General features: G+C 38.4%; 1 protein-coding gene across 16 annotated transcripts in view; it reads left to right on the top strand.

Moving 5' to 3' along the window:
• Positions 1 to 16867, top strand: part of FARS2 (phenylalanyl-tRNA synthetase 2, mitochondrial) — a 521299-nt gene that overhangs the window by 163484 nt on the left and 340948 nt on the right. For all 16 annotated transcript variants that reach the window (XR_013533783.1, XR_008480528.2, XR_013533782.1 and 13 more), the window contains one exon: positions 4562 to 4693. Coding sequence is in view for 10 of the 16 variants with exons in the window: in XM_035297412.3 (XP_035153303.1) it covers positions 4562 to 4693 (132 nt within the window). In the remaining 6 variants the exon portion in view is untranslated. The remainder of the gene's footprint in view (positions 1 to 4561; positions 4694 to 16867) is intronic.

Here is a 16867-nt window from a genome sequence, read left to right as displayed (position 1 = left end):
CACAATGGTTGAACTAATTTACACTCCTACCAACAATATAAAAGCATTTCTTTCACCACATCCTCTCCAGCATTTGTTGTCTTCAGATTTTTTAATGATCGCCATTCCAACCGGTGTGAGATGGTATCTCAGTGTGGTTGTGATTTGCATTTCTCTAATGACCAGTGATGACGAGCAACAAAATAACTGTTAATGTATCAGTGTAACAATTAGTTGATGAATTTATTTGAGACTGAACCTTTCTCTGTTGCCCGCGCTGGAGTGCAGTGGCACAATCTTGCCTTATCACCATCTCTACCTTCCAGATTCAAGCAGTTCTCCTGCCGTAGCCTTTTGAGTAGCTGGGACTACAGGAGTGTGCCACCATGCCTGGCTAATTTTTATAGTTTTAATAGAGATGGGGTTTCCCCATGTTGGCCAGGTTGGTCTTGAACTCCTGACCTCAAGTAATCTGTCTGCCTGAGCCTCCCAAAGTACTGGGATTACAAGCATGAGCCACAGTGTCCAGCCCTCAATGTAACAAATTTAAATTGTTAAAATGTGTAAGAGAATATAATATATTGGCAAAAAGTGCACATTAATATAATTTACTTTCAAATAATTACTATTTATGTTTGAAATAGAGCCATAGTTTACTCAAAAATGGTGGTTTGCAGATTTTGGCCTTTTAAATTTTTAGTTGACCCATAATTGTACATATTTATGGAGTACAGAATGACATTTTAATACATGTATACAATATGTGATGATCAAATCAGGGAACTTAGCGAAGCCATCATGATTCCTTCTTTAATAAATGATTCTGGGCTAGTCCTCTCTCTTTCTCACCATATACAAACCCAACTCAAAATGGATTAAAGACCTGAAACCATCCAACTACTAGAGGAAAACATGGGGAAATTACTTTGGGACATTGGTCTAGGCCAAGGTTTTATGGGTAAGACTTCGAAAGTGCAGATTTTTGACTTTTGTCTATTTACGTGAAAGAGGCAAATCTTGAGAACTGAAGAAGGCCTTAAAGTAGCAGAACAAAGGAAGTGAATGGTGTATAGATTTGTCATTCTTTGTAGGGTTGTATAGATGTAAAAAGGAAACTGAGCAGAGGATCTAAGGGGGTTAAAAAGGATGAAAAACTTCCTGGTCTCATTAGACATAAGTTTTACCAATCTGTTTTCTGTTTTAGTCCCTGTGATATTGTCAGTAGGTTCTGCTCCATTAAATCATTTGTGTTTATCGTCTTGATGGATTCTGAAAAACACTGGCTAACTTCTCTGCTTTTCTTGCTTTGCTATGTGTAGTTTTCACTGTGGAGCAATTACTTTCATTGTTACCAAAAGACACCTGCAGGATGATTGAGCAAGAAGAAACTGAGGGCTGTGGTGGCTGAGATCTTAAACCAAAAAAGAGCAAGGGTTAATAAAACATTTTATCTTAAGAACTTGTCAACATTACAGAAATTTTCAGTCCAAAGCTATAGCATTTTTTCTCATTATAGAAGTGATAAGCAAAAGCCCTTCAGTGAAGGAAGGTTCCTGGAGAGGAGAGAGCCATCACATCACTTCTCAGTTCTATTCTTATCTTGTGCTGACTGACACCATCAGCACCAGCAGCTCAAATGGGTGTGTGTAAACAGGGACCTGTCTCAGCAGAGACCTGGCTTCCCATGAGACCATATGCAGTAGACATTTAGTTAGGGCTTAATAAACATTGATTATGGAATGACTTGAATCAACACTTGTAAGTATTTTGAGTGCTCATTAATGTCTTGAAATGTCTTCCTCTTGGACTAGTGGGAACCTAAGATATTACAGTTATGAGAGATGAAGTTGTATAACTGAAGTCTTCCATATTTATTTAGCCTATCAAAAATGATTTCTTTTAAAAGAACCTAAGGCCATGCCGAGAAAGTTAACTTGTGTAGGACTTTCTTTGCCGCTATGTTCCAAGCATTTGGGTAATGTTTAATTATATAAAATTAATTATATTTAATTATGTGAAATTATTATATTAACCCTGAGTCCTGTTCCTGCTTTTGGTAAAATTCAAGCCAAATATCAAAAGCCATGTACATAAAACATATTGTTCCAAACTGTTCTCATAAAATGTTTTCTGCTTCCCTGCCAAGAGTTATATAAAAAGAAAGATAAAAATTGTTTGTCTGCCATTCCTTCTGCACTCACTTATATGTCCCAAGGTGTCACACATTTCTGTTTGTTAGCAAGATTGTCTCTGGTGCTTTTTATGAAAATATTGATAGGGAATTGCTGGTCCCAAACATGGGCAAGCACACAGGTATATGAATACTTTCTTCTCGGAATCAGTCCCAAATAAGCAGTGGCTCTGCATGTCTGAGCTTGTAGACAGAAAGTCAATGACTTGGGACTTGGGGACATTTCTCCGATGGCCTGCAACAAGGCCAGCTTTTTTTTCCCAGTTAGAAAAAGTGTTGGTGAGATCTCAGTAATAAAAATGAATGAACTATTGGTAGGTGCAACAACACGGGTAAATCTTCAAATAACCATGGTGAAAGAAGCCAGAAAAAAAGGAGTACATCCTATATGATTTCATTTTTATAAAATTCTAGGAAACACAAACTCATCTGTAGTGACAGGAGAAATCAGTGGTTGCCTGAGGATGTGGGGGGTCAGGAGAAGAGTGGGGCAGTGGGCAGGTGGGCAGGATTACAAAGAGGGATGAGAAAAGTCTTGGAGGTGATGGTTGTGTTCATTATCGTGATGATCATGAGAGTATCATGGGTGCATAACTTATGTCAACAGTCATCACGTTGCATACCTTGTATTTGTGCACTTTAATGTTGTCTATTATACCACATAGAAAATAAGAGGGGGAAATACTGTTTTACTGTTGTAAACAGACATCAGTTGACACTTGTCATAGACAGCTGGTAAGAAGGAAAATAAATGCAATTAAAATAAAACAATTGAAGAAAATTCTGCCTTCTCCTGTAGAATCTAGGGCATAGGAAAGCCCCTGTGTTTGATAATTACACTCTTATCTGATGTTTGACTCTCAAAATATCTTTTTTGATGGGCAGGCAATTATGTTTTAATTGTCAAGAGCTGGATGCGGTGGCTCATGCCTGTAATCCCAGCATTTTGGGAGTTCAAATCAGGAGGATTGCTTGAGGCTGGAAGTTCAAGACCAGCCTGGTCAACACAGCGAGACCTTGTCTCTAAAGTAAAGAAATTAGAGAAATTAGCCAGACATAGTGACACTCGTTTGTAGTCCCAGCTACTCAGTGGCTGAGCCAAGAGGATTGTTTGAGCCCTGGAGTTTGCAGTTACAATGAACTATGATTGTGGTGCCACTGCACTCCATCCTGGGTGACAGAGTGAGATCCTATCGACAAAACAAAACAAAAAAAAGCCAACAAGAGCAGGGGTTTTGGAGTTTGGCAGACTTGGGTTTGGCCCAGTGGCCCAGTCATTTGCTAGCTGTGGGACTTTGGGCAAGACATTGCCTTTTTTTCCCTCGAATCTGTGAAATGGGTTGGTAGAAGCATAGTAAGTCCTCAATAGATGCAGGCCATTTTTGTTATTTTTATTTATTTCACATTGCGATTCCCACAAGATTTAAAATGCAGGTCGTTTGGGGTGAGAGAATATAGTATTTTTAATTCACAAGGGTGCTGTTCATGTTACTAAGAAGAATCAAGTCCCTTAGCAAAGTGTAGCCTAAAAAAAACAAGAGGGCAGCGCAGGAAGGGAAAGGAACACAGGGAGAGGAACATCGGATTTGTCAAAATGCCCACTGTTTTCTGTGTTCTTCTCAGTGGGCATTGAGCTCCTAGGTGACCCTCTCGTATGGTTTCTCTGCTTTTAGTGACCTCTGCTCTTTGCAGGTTTTAATTGTTATGAATTCATTAGTCTTTTCTCTTGTTAAATAATAATGCCATAGCTTAAAATGTTGCAGTTTTTCTCAAAAGTGCTGTATTTATGTTTGCTTATTTAGAAATTCATTCTGGCATTTAGCATGTATTTTTTGTCATTAATCTCTAGGAAAAATGTTGTATTTTTAAAATGTTTTACTTAAAATTGACTGATAGATTTGGTTTAATCGGACTTTTTATTAGCTTTATAAACTTAAAAATAATATATATATTTATGGAAGTAAAGTTGATCAGTTTATCTTAAATTGGTCATATTGTTGATTTATAAGTTTGGAGGAAAATGTGGTTTCTTTAACTCTGAAATAATGTCGTTTTCTTGTATAGAAACTAACAGATTTACTTGGCTTCCCGTGATCTTTGCCTAGTTTTTTCTTCTGCCAACTGGTGGCAGGGATTTGACAAGTGATTGATTTGGTTTCAGAGGGTCCTGGAATTACACAAAGTGTTTTTGATATTGGAAAAGACATGCCCAGTTTTTCACAAGTTTTAAGATTTATTGCCTCACCCTAACATGTTGTAAATTAGTTTGTTTGCTATTTATTTTACTCAGAATGTAGTAATTGGTGTCATTAGTGTAAGGGTAAATTTGATCAGAAGAAAGGGCAGACAGCTATTTAACACTATTTATTTGTTTCTTTGCCAACTTTGCAGGGCTGGAGATAAGATGGGTAGACTGCTACTTTCCTTTTACGCATCCTTCCTTTGAGATGGAGATCAACTTCCGTGGAGAATGGCTGGAAGTTCTTGGCTGTGGGGTGATGGAGCAACGACTGGTCAATTCAGGTAGAAAAGAACCCTACATTTTATTTACACTTGTGCTAAAGGAATCCTCCCTTCTCAGGTAGCCCCACTGCACACTTGCACATATTTACATCCTTCTATGGGGTAGCAGCAACATTGTTCACTCTTGAGATTCCCCTCCAGATTTGTCTTTGACACTAAGCCCTGGAAAAACGATTTCTCACATCTCTATTTGCATAAGGCTCTTAACTTTGGAGATCCTCCTTGTCAGCACTTGGCTGCTGGATTTGTACTTTGTGATTTCGTATGTGTTGATATGTTGCTTTGTAATTGCCCCAAAGGCCTTTGGTGCTTGTCACAGGAGTGTAGTTTGTCTTTCAGACTATTTAAGAACAAAGACAATGCATAATCTATTTTTGTTCTCTTATTGCACTTAGTATAGTGCCTGAAATTCAGCAAGTATTTTATAAATGCTTAATCCGTCACCTCCCTCTGCATAGGCACTGCCACCTGACTGCGAGAAATTGGAAAGACAAGGTTGCTGATGAATTCTGCTTATATCTATAGGTATTTCAGAAAGATCTGCCTCTCTTTTCTATAAGACTATTGATTAATAAAAACGATTGCTCCTAAACATAATTTCAGAGCTGTGAGGTTTTTCTTTTTAAGTTACTATCTGAATTTAATTTTATAAGTCATTATCTGAATTTAGTATTTTTTCAAAGTCACTACCTGAATTTAATTAAAAAATATTTTTGGGGGGCTCGCACCCGTAATCCCAGCACTTTGGGAGGCTGAGGTGGGCGGATTACCTCAGGTCAGGAATTCCAGACCAGTCTGGCCAACATGGCAAAACCCTGTCTTTACTAAAAACATAAAAATCAGCTGGGCATGGTGGCGCGCCTGTAATGCCAGCTACTGGGGAAGCTGAAGCATAAGAATCACGTCAACCCGGGAGGCAGAGGTTGCAGTGAGTCAGTATGACTATACTCTAGCCAGCCTGGCAAAAGAGCAACACTCTGTCTAAAACAAAACAAAACAAAAATTATATGTATCTAAATACCTATATAACTATTTTAGTTATATTTATAACTATTTTAGTTGTATAGGTATATAACTAAATAACTAAATTATCTATATAACTAAATTATATATTATACCTATATAACTAAATTATATAACTATATATGTATCTATATACCTATATAACTAAATTATATAACTATTTTAGTTGTATAACTAAATTATGTAACTATTTTAGTTATATAGGTATATAGATACATATATTCAGAGTGTAAATCCTCCAAAAGAGGTGGGGGAGTTGGTTTGGATTGCGCATTTGAGCTCATTGCAAAGTAGTGGGCACCAAATAGGATAGGAACTGATGTGGCTTGTTCTGGAAACCTTTCCAGCTCTGCTGCCTTAGAAGGACATTTGCTGCCTAGCCTTGGAGGGCAGCTCTGACTCAGGGTTCGCTGTGTGGCTTCTTATAGCAGAATGAAGAGAGGTCCTTCTTGGTAACTAAGAAATGTGAATAGACCATAGGTAAGGACATGATACCTTGTCATGGGCTTGGAACATGTGGATGAGCAGAGAGTGACAAGAGAGGATGTGTGAAGTACAGGAGCTTGTGTTATCTGGGCTGGGAGACTGGAGGCCTCGCCTTCCCTTCTGGCTCTTAGGTACTCTCCATCTGCAGAGGCCTGGACTCCACAAGCTCCCAGATTCCTCTTCATCCTGCTGAGGAAGCCTCGGGTGAAAACCCAGCACAGGGGTGGAGGCTTCGTGGGCAGTTTTCAAATAGATGAAAAGAGGGGAGAGAGCACAGGGCATGACATTAGGACCTGGGAGGAGAAGTTGTAAGGCCTAGGCTTGGGTTCTGGAAACCCAGGGTTTTGTCACAACTCTGTTAACTAACAGCTATGTATCTTCAGGCAAGGTTCATCACCCCGTGAGCCTTGGCTTTCTCATGGTTAAGATGGGTGCAAGGTTACACCCTCAGAGTTCCATCACGGGGATTGATTGAGAGGATTCCTCTAAAGTGCTTAGCAAAGGGTCTGCCACACATTTTATTGAATGTTTTAGTGGACATTCAATAAAAATTGGTGATGTTGTTACATTTAAAAGTTTTCTAATGGTTGGAGCTATTTATTAACAGAGGGTCACCTTAGTAGGAAATATTTAAACAGAGGCTGTTCCTGTCTGTCATAGAAACAATTTCTCACCAAGTGGCATTTGTTACTTCTTTGACCTGTAATCATGTCTATGTTCATGATTTCATATGATGTGATTTTACAGGGAAAAAGAAAAGTAAGAGTAATAAGACACAGGAAGAAAAGGAAAATCAGCCTAATAATAGCATCTCAACGGAAAACACAAACTACTGAGCACGAATATGAAAGACTTAATCCCTCCCTGAGTAGGAGCTAACTTCAGATATCTCTGTGGTGTGTTTATAGTTTTGCTTTTTAGAAAAGATTTGAATGAATCCTAGGCTTCCTCCCAGGAGTGCCTGGTATCAGGGGCTGGAGCTCAGAAAGCAAACCAGGGACGATCAGCTTACACATCAGTTGTCATTTGGAATTGATCATGCTTCCTTGCACGGTTTCTAATATCCTTGATGGGTTTTTATGAGGTTTATTCACACAGTAATTGGCTGAATATCGTTATCTGAAACAGGTTTCCAAGTCATTATTGCACATTAATGAGGCTGCTGTTCTACAATTAGATTAGCCATGTTAGATATTCTTGAATAGAATGGCAAAATGAAAAAGGCATTTACATTGTAAATATGTTTCAGAGATTCACAGCGATGGTAGGATGTGTTTTGACTTTTGGGGCAAACGGTACACATAAAATTTTATTTACTTACTTATTTTTGAGACAGAGTCTCGCTCTGTCACCCAGGCTGGAGTGAAGGGGCGCCATCTAAGCCCATAGCAACCGCCGCCCCCCAGGTTCAAGTGATTCTCCTGCCTCAGCCTCCTGAGTAGCTGGGATTATAGGTGCCTACCACTACACCCTACTAATTTTTGTATTTTTGGTCGAGATGGGTTTTTGCCATGTTGGCCAGGCTGGTCTCGAACTCCTGACCTCAGGTGATCTACCCACCTTGGCTTCCCAAAGTGCTAGGATTACAGGCATGAGTCACCATGCCCAGTCATAAAATTTAAATTAAATATTTCACAAGAGAGGGAAACTAAAGAAATAGAAGAAGAGACAATTTTATAGACGAGATCCTGCCTAGACTTTGCTATTTGAATTTGAAGTTATTATGACAATGTTCTGCTCTGTGTTCTCAAATTTGAAGGTGTTCGGATGTCTGTGGTTAAAATTTTTAAACTGCCTGGCAGCCACTAACCACAGACATTTGCAAGTGCAGCTGACTGTTTTCTGAGTTCTTATGGTGTGGAGAAAGACTGGCTATGTGTACTTTATCCCGCTCATTCAGTTTTGCTATTCTTTCTCTCTCTTCTTCTACATTTGTTTCCCTGCTCTCCCTTCCTTTTTCCTCCCTGCCCCTCCTTTCCCCTCGCTTTACTTTTCTTCATTTCCTTCTCTTTTAAAAGAGAACTTCCAAGAAACCATATAATTGATGACTCCCCTTTAAGGTTCTTACAAAGAATCAGGTGAGTGCTAAAATAACCAGAAAATGAAGAAGCTGAATGCAGCAATGATAGTGGCAGGCATCCGTCGAGTCCTTCCTATATGCCAGCATCCCGTAAAGCATGCTTTATATGCTTTCTTTCATTTAACCATGATAACAAGGCTCCAAGGTAGATGCTATTATAACCTGTATTTTACAGAGCCAGAGAAAGGTAATTCAGATCAAATAGCTGGACAGTGCTAGTGGAACTTGCCCAAGTCTTTCTAACAACAGTTGACTAATAAGCTGTGCTCCCCAAATAGCAAATTGTATGATTTTGAAGTTGCTAAAAATTCATTTCAAATAAATCATTCTGCCTAACATAGAAATAAAAGAACTGAAACAAAATGAAACAAATACACAGCAAACAAAACTTTATTTGTTCTGCAGTTATCTCTAAGGAAAGGCTGTGCACCATGCATGTTCTCTCCCTGTGATAGAGTGCATTTAATTAAAGCATGGCATTAGATTGCTAATTTAAACAGTCAGCGAAAACATTTTATTACACACTTAAGCGACTGGCATGTATGTGTTTTTATGTGTGGAATATGGCCCTTTGAAATGGTTTATAGCATTGTACTTTATTTCTTCTTCCTTAAGTCATAGTGTCTTCACCATTGCTTTCAGACTCAGTCTGAGTGATTGTGATGTGAGTGGTGACCATTTTCAGGCTGACTTGATTGTTTTTTCCTCAGGGAGTTATTTTGAGGACAGTACTGAGTCACATCCCTAAATACTACAGACTTGCCTCCCACTGGGTTGACTCAGGCTGCTGTGTCTTTTCACATAGTAAATGGAGCATCAGCATCCAAAACCGTCACTGGGGCAACTATGGACCGTGATTATGCCAGGAAAGGATTTACCATTCCTTGCCCCTGTGAGGTTTAGAAGATTTTACATGGGCCAAGAGAGAGAAGAAGCTTGATAGTAGAAAATATCTTTTTAAAACTTAAATTTCCTTTCTTACGTTTTTGTCAAAATTTAAAAAGTGGCTCTTTTTGGAAAACCTTATAAATGGTACACAAATAGTTTCTGGTTTTAAAGGATCATTATTTGCTTGCTTATCAAATATTTCTTGAAGTCCTTGTAAGGCTGTAGCAAAGTGAATAAGCATTGCTCCTGCCTTTGAAAACATCACAATGCACACAAACATATAAACAAATGATTAGAGTACCATGTGGTAAGTATTCATAACAGGGGTACCGTGGGCAGAATGTGTGGGGAAGAGAAGGACTAGAGAAGGTGGTGCCAGGCCTTTCTCTGGTTGTATTCAGGATAGAATGTGGATGTAATAGGTATTTGAGATGTGCGTCCCAGAGTTTGTTAGGTTCTTGTTTGGAAGGAGGGATATACTTTTTCTTTGTTTTTCCCATATAAGCATGAATCAGTTTCCAGTCTGTCCCTCTCTCTGGGCTATAGCCTCTACACATGCTTAACATGCTTCACTGTTGTTGGTCTCAGTTGGTGAATTTGTAATAGCATGGACCAAGGCTGTACTAGCAATAAACATGCCATTAATGTAATTAGTGCCTTTTGTGTGCAAGGCACTGTGCTGGACAGAGGAAGTTAGGAAAATGGATGAAACATACCTTCTCCCTGTGAAAACTTGTAGTTCTGTGTAGTAGAGCAGATAAGATGATATCATTAGAACATAGTCATGCATATACATACATTTTGTGAAAGTGAGCTTTGTGAGATGAGAAAAGGGAACTATGTCTATCAGTCGGATCAGTAGAGGCTTCATAAAGGAGGTAGTTTTTGAATTGGGCCTTAAGTAGTCATTTTCAGATGTGTGACTAGTAATTACTTGGAGAGGTAATTTAAAATGTCTGTTCATAGAGCATCAGTCTAGGTCTGGGATGGAGACCAAGATATGCATATTAAACAAATACCCTAAATAATTTTTATAAATGACCTATTTTCAGACTGTACTTCAGAAACCCTGTCTATAGCATAAGTTGAATATCTTTCCCATTTGGGGGGATATAATTAAAGTGTAATGAACTGCACATATTTGAAGTATACAGTTTGATCAGTTGTTAACATATGTTTATACCAGTGGAACCATCACCACAGTCAAGATGATAAATGTTTCCATTCGCAACCGTTTCTCATGCCCTTTTTGTAATCTGTTCCTTCCCCCATCCCTGTCTTCAGGCATCCACTGCTCTACCTGCTGTCATTATAGGTTAGTTTGGGTTTTCTACTATTTTATATAAATGGAATTATACATATATATTCATTATACCTGGCTTCTTTCACTCAGCATATAATGATTTTGAGATTTAGCCATGCTGTGTGTATCAGTATCTGTGTATCAATTTATTCCTTTTTATTTGGAGTTGTATTTCATTGTAAAATTCTTTGTGTGAATATACATTTCCAACTTCTAGAGGCAAAAAGCCTATGAGTGGAGTGTTCTATAAATGTCAGTTACATTAAGGTAACTGAATAGTGTTGTTTAGCCCTTCTTTCTCTGTTTACTGATTTTTTGGTTCTCAATAGTTTATCAGTAAAGATAAAGTACTGCTCAGAAAAGAGTAAGATTTTCTGCTATGGTTATGGACTTGTCTGTTTTACCCTTTTATCTGTTAATTTTTCTTTATGTTTTTTGAAGCCATGTTATTAGGCACATATATTTTCATAGTAGTTATGTTTTCCTGAGGAATTGTTCCTTTTATCATTGTGAAATGTCTTTCTTTATCTCTGGTAATTTCCCTTGGACTCTGTTTCATTTATATTTTAATATCCATTCCTGCCTTGTTTTCCTTCCTCCCCAGTAACCTTTATATTGTTATAGTTACATCTACACACATTAAAAACCTCATCATTCAGTGTTATACTTTTTCCTTTAAACAGTCATATTCATTTAAATAAAAATCTAAGAAAAAAATAGTTTTCTTTTATATTTACTTAGTTGTTTACCATTTCTCTTGCTGTTCCTTTATTGCTGAAAATACATGTTTTCTTCTGGTAATTCTTTTTCCCTTCAGTGAAAAAAACTTTCCTTAGCATTTTTTATAGACCACATCAACTGGTGATAATTTGTTAGTGTTTTTTTATGTGAGAATGTCTTTATTTCCCCTTTATTTTGAAGGATGTTTTTATTGAATATAGAATTCTGGATTGATGGATTTTTATTTTTTTTCTCGGCAACTTAAAGATGTTGATCCATTGTCTTCTGCCTCTATAGTTTCTAAAGAGACATCCATAATCTTTTCAGTCATTCTTCACCTGTAAATACTGTTATCTTTCTTTTTTAAAAACATATTTATTTATTTATTATAATTTTTTACTGTGCTGTCTTTAGTTACTTTCAAGATTTTTCCCCCGCTCTGTTTTTCATTGGTGTGATTTTGATATGTCTAGGTTTGGTTTCCTTTTAAGTTTATCTAATACTTATGATAGATCTTTTGGGTTTTGTCCTGGGAGCCCCTGAGACTCTGCTCACTTTTTTTAAAAAATCTTTTTCTTTCTGTTTTTCAGATTGGATAATTTCCATGGATCCATCCATCTTGACTCTGTCCTCTGTTGTCTCCATTCTACTGTCTTGATCACCAAATATAGTTTTATTTTAATGCTTTCTTTTGTTTTAAAATTTGCATTTGGTTTGTTTTATAGTTCCTGTTTTTCCTCTGAGAATTCCTGTATTTTCATTTCTATCAAGTTTGTTTTTCTTTACCTCATAGAGCAAAGTGACAGTGGTTGCTTTAGGTATACATTAAATATCTATTATCCAAAATGCTTGGAACCAGAAGTGTTTCAGATTTTTGGATTCTGGAATATTTGCATTATACTTACTGTTTCAACATCCAACCCAAAAATCCAAAATTCAAAATGCTCCAATGTGCATTTCTTTATGGTTATCATGTCCATGCTCAAAAAGTTTTGTATTTTGGAGCATTTTGGATTTGGGGTTTTTGGATTATGGATACTGAACCTGTACCTGTCCGATAGTTCCAATGTCTGGATCGTCTGTTAAGAATTGGTCACATTTTCCTGGTGACTTGTAAACAAAGTTTGGATTGTGTATTGCACATTTTGAATGGTCTCCTGTTATCTGTGGTGACTATTGATGTTTTAGTAAGGTGATCAACCTGTGAGCTCTAGGCTTTGAGTGGGACCTCCTTCCGGTGGGCAGCGATTCAGATCTCAGTGGAAGTTGTTTCTGTGCTTATTTTTGTCTATCCTGTAAGCACATACTTAAGGGGTTAGTCTGCAACTTGTGTGAGTGGTTCAGATCTCGGTTCTGTGTTCTCAGCTTTTTCTCTGCTGGTTTGAGTCTTTGCTCTGCGGGTGTCACTCCAGGGTCAGGCTGATACCTGTGCAGGTTTGCACATAGAATTTGGGCATCCTTTCTTGGACTTTCTGTACCCCAGGATCATACCCGCAGACTCTGCCTCTCGCAGAAGCCCTTTATCTGTGGACAGACAGACAGGGTTCTCTCTGAGTTTAGTTGCTTGTGTTGTTGTGCAGCTCTGCAACTGGGGCTCAATCATGTGAGAAGAAAACAAACCAGCAACTTTATCCCGTATGGGTTGCCTTTCCAAGAGTTGACTCTCCTTTATGACTTCTGATTGATTATTTCTCAGAGTCCTCTGTTAGTTGTTTAGAGATTTTGGTTGTAATCAGAGAGAGGGATAGACTGTGGTGGGCTCATGTCCCCGTAGTGGACCTGGACTGTAGTTTGGGTTTTGAATGCACTCCAGGTGAAAGGATAACTGCGTGATACACATATGTGGTACTGGAAACATGGTGGTATCGGCTCCACTTGTCTATTTACTCCATCAACTTTCTTAATCAGAATTATGCCTGGTACATTTTTGAAGCCAATTAGTTGAGACTGTCTAAGATCTGTCAAATTCTGGCTCCTTTCCTTCCTCCCACCCTTCCTTCCTTCTTGGTTCCTTCCTTCCACCTTCCCAACTTTCCTCTTGGCCCCTTTAGTGTCCATTCAGAAAAGCAAACAAATACATGTTAGCCCCATATGTAGGTTTTACATTGAGTTCCTCCTGGTGACATATTTTCAAGCTGCCAGAATAGAGATATCTGTTCAAATATTTACTTAGCCTTTTCCCCTTTTGAAAACAGCTAAGATGGTGAGACTTTTTTTCTGATATAAAAGTAATCTTTAATCATTGAAAAATTAAGAAAATAAAATATAAAAAAGAAAATGAAAGTAATTCCATGATTCTATATAAAATAGGATCCTTTATGAAATTTAATTCCTATATGGAACTTTAAATCTTTATGCATACTTATAATTGTCAGATACACCTGTATGTAGAAGTTACATATATTTTGTAAAAAATAGAATCATTCCTTGAATATTTTTCGACTTAGGTTTTTTCCACAAGAAATGTGACACAAGTGTCCTTTGATGTTACCAAACATTTATCTATATCGTCATTGTCAGTGGCTGCATCCACTGGGTGGATCTTCCTGTCCACTCCCATGTTGATGGGTATTTGACAATATATCCATGTGTCCTGCGCACTTGCCTTAATATTTCCCTGGGATAAATGTATAAAAGTGGAATTGCTGTTTTTTTCCTCCCAAGGTTTATGATGCATATTCATAGGCACACTGGAAAAAAGTACCTGCAGTGTTTGAAAATGTTGATTTTCCACAACCTTGCCAATTCTGAACATTATCAATCTTCTTTATTCTGTACATTTAACAGGAAAAAAATGTATACTGGTGTTTTGTTGTTGTTATTTTTTAGAGGTGGGGTTCTCACTGTGTTGGCCAGGCTGGTCTTAAGCTCCTGGCCTCAAGTGATCCTCCCACCTCAACCTGCCAAGTAGCTGAGACTACAGGCATGTGCCACAGAACCCAGCTTATACTAATGGTGTTTTAATTCACTTTTTTTTCTGGTCACTAGTGTCATTGAACATGTTTCCAGAAGCTATTGGCTCAGTCCATTTTCTTTCATTCTTTTTTTGTTTTTGTTTTTTGAGATGGAGTTTTGCTCTGTTGCCCAGGTTAGAGTGCAGTGGCACAATCTCGGCTCACTGCAACCTCCATCTCCTGGGTTTGAGCGATTCTTCTACCTCAGCTTTCCAAATAGCTGGGACTACAGGTGTGCGCCACCATGCCCCGCTAATTTTTGTATTTTTAGTAGAGATGGGATTTCACCATGTTGGCCAGGCTGGTCTTGAACTCCTTGTAGGGCATGTTGGGAGCCAGATGTAAGGCTGAGTGCCCCACAGGGTCGTGGGGTGAGCCTTATGCTGTGCTGCGGCACAGGATCCGAGAAATAAAGAGACAGGACACAGAAGTACAATAAAAACGCAGCTAGGCTCAGGGGGCCATGCCACCTATGAGCAGAGTCAGGCGAGGCCCCGAATGTCCGGAAGCATGAGTATTTATTATGTATAGGTTAGGGGCAGGGCAGTGAGTGAAATCATCTTTAAGGATAGTGATAGGGTAGTGAGCAATAAAACATGGGGTCCACCACCATTAGGTCACCTAGGCCAGGAGGTGGACAGTGCACAGCAAGGGCCCATTCCCATGAAGGCAAGGGCTGTGTGCAGTAAGGGGTCCACCCCCATTAGGTCACTGAGGTTTGAAGGTGGGCTGTGCGCAGTGTGCAATACTTCTATCTATGGTCAAACTACTTCTAAGAAGATTTATAGGAGGATGCTTTAAGTCACATAGCAGTGACAGAGCTGTCAAGATTACCGCCACCTTCTGGCAGCTTCCAATGGGTTCTATGGGAAGATGCTTTTCGAACAGCATAGTAGCAAGAGCTGATAAAGTTCACAGTCACCAAGGTGGATTGCCATTCTGAGCGCAGGCTTCCACAAGAACTGGAGCAAGGTCCTACAACTCCTTTATCAGGAGGAGTGGCTCTCGCCCCAAGCCTGCCATACAGCGGGTATCTTTACGATACTGAACGCTGCTGCTTGGGCCATGGATTCTTGTCCTGGTATAACTGTTTTTCTCTTAAATCATGCTCTGCACTGTGTCTGCTCTAGGCATTCCTCTGATTATAAGCTGCTTATTCCTCAATTCATGCTCTGTACTGCGTCTACTGTAGGCAGTCCTCCGATTATGAACTAAGATATAATTATAGGTATATATGTGGGGAAATATTCTTTAGGCACTCATACTATTAACTATTATATGATTATATATAGAGGATTACATAAAGGGATTCTTCAAGCCCTATTTCTATAAACTAATATATGATTATGTAAAGGATTATATAAAAGGAAATAGCTGAGTAGTAACACTATCCAGTGAGATATTCCTCAAGCCCCAACTGTGCCAGGGTTCTGCTTAGCTCTCATTCCTTGGTGCCTATATGGGGGGTTACCCACACTACTGACCTCAAGTGATCCGCCTGCCTCAGCTTCCCAAACTGCTGGGATTATAGGCCTAAGCCACCGTACTCAGCCACTCAGTCCATTTTCTAACGAGACTAGAAAGTATGCACGTTTTCTGTTTATTCTGCAAGTTTTCTTTTTATTCTCTCTTTCCAAATTATAACCATATTCTAATTTTTGTTGAAGTCCTCTGTATTGCCCAGGCTGGACTTGTGCTCCTGGCCTCAAGACACTGGCCCTGTCAGTATCTTTACTCCTTTCCTCTCTGCCTTTCTTCTATGAGCTATCACATTCTGAATTTTGTGTTATTACCTTGATTTTCATTACAGTTTTACTATTTATATTGTACAACAAGTTAACTTTGATGCACTTTTATATTTTAATGAATGAAATCACAGTATAAATCCTTTCACAGTGTGAAGTTCATCTGTGTTGTCATGTGTAGATTTTAGTTTGTTTTTCACAGCTTAAAGTCTATCGGATGAATGTTCTATAGTTCAAACATCCATTCTTTAATGAATATTTGATATTTTACAGTTTTCTCTTTGCTATTACAAATGCTACTGCTGAACATTCTTGTACATCTGAATGTATAGGTGTAAGAGTTTCACTGAGCTATATTTAATGTAGCAGTAGAATTGCTAAGTCAGTACTTATGAACATCTTTGGATATCACCAAATTGTTTCCCAAAATGGTTGACCCCATTTACATTGCCTTGAGCCTTTCTAAAGTTCCCTGGTGCTTTACATCCTCTTTAACGCTTGACCTTGTTCAACTTATTTTGGCAGTCTGATAAGTTTAAAATAGTATCCCTAGCTGAGCATGGTGGTGCGCCTGTAGTCCTCGCTATTCAAGAGGATGAAGCATGTGGATCGCTTGAGCTCAGGAGATCAAGGCTGGAGTGAGCCATGAACCCGCCACTCCACTCCAGCCTGGGTGATAAAGTGAGACCCTCTCTCAAAAATTAAATTAATAAAAAATAAAATAAAATGATATATTGTGTTTTTTATTTGAATTTACCTGGTTACTGTTAAGTTTGAACACATTTTTGTATACTTATTTGACACAGTTTTTCTTTTGTTCATTTTTGGGTGAGGATCATTTCTGTCTTCTAAAACTTATTGACAAGAATTCTACATTTATATTGGTTACTTAATCATTTGTCATTTCTATGTATTGCAATTATATTCTTCAGGTTGGTGGCTTTCCTTTTCTTTTCTTTTTGTAAGTTTCATAAA

Source organism: Callithrix jacchus, chromosome 4 (assembly GCF_049354715.1).
Source record: "Callithrix jacchus isolate 240 chromosome 4, calJac240_pri, whole genome shotgun sequence".
NCBI classification, from domain to species: Eukaryota; Metazoa; Chordata; class Mammalia; order Primates; family Cebidae; genus Callithrix; species Callithrix jacchus.
This window is presented reverse-complemented; position numbering and strand designations above follow the sequence as displayed.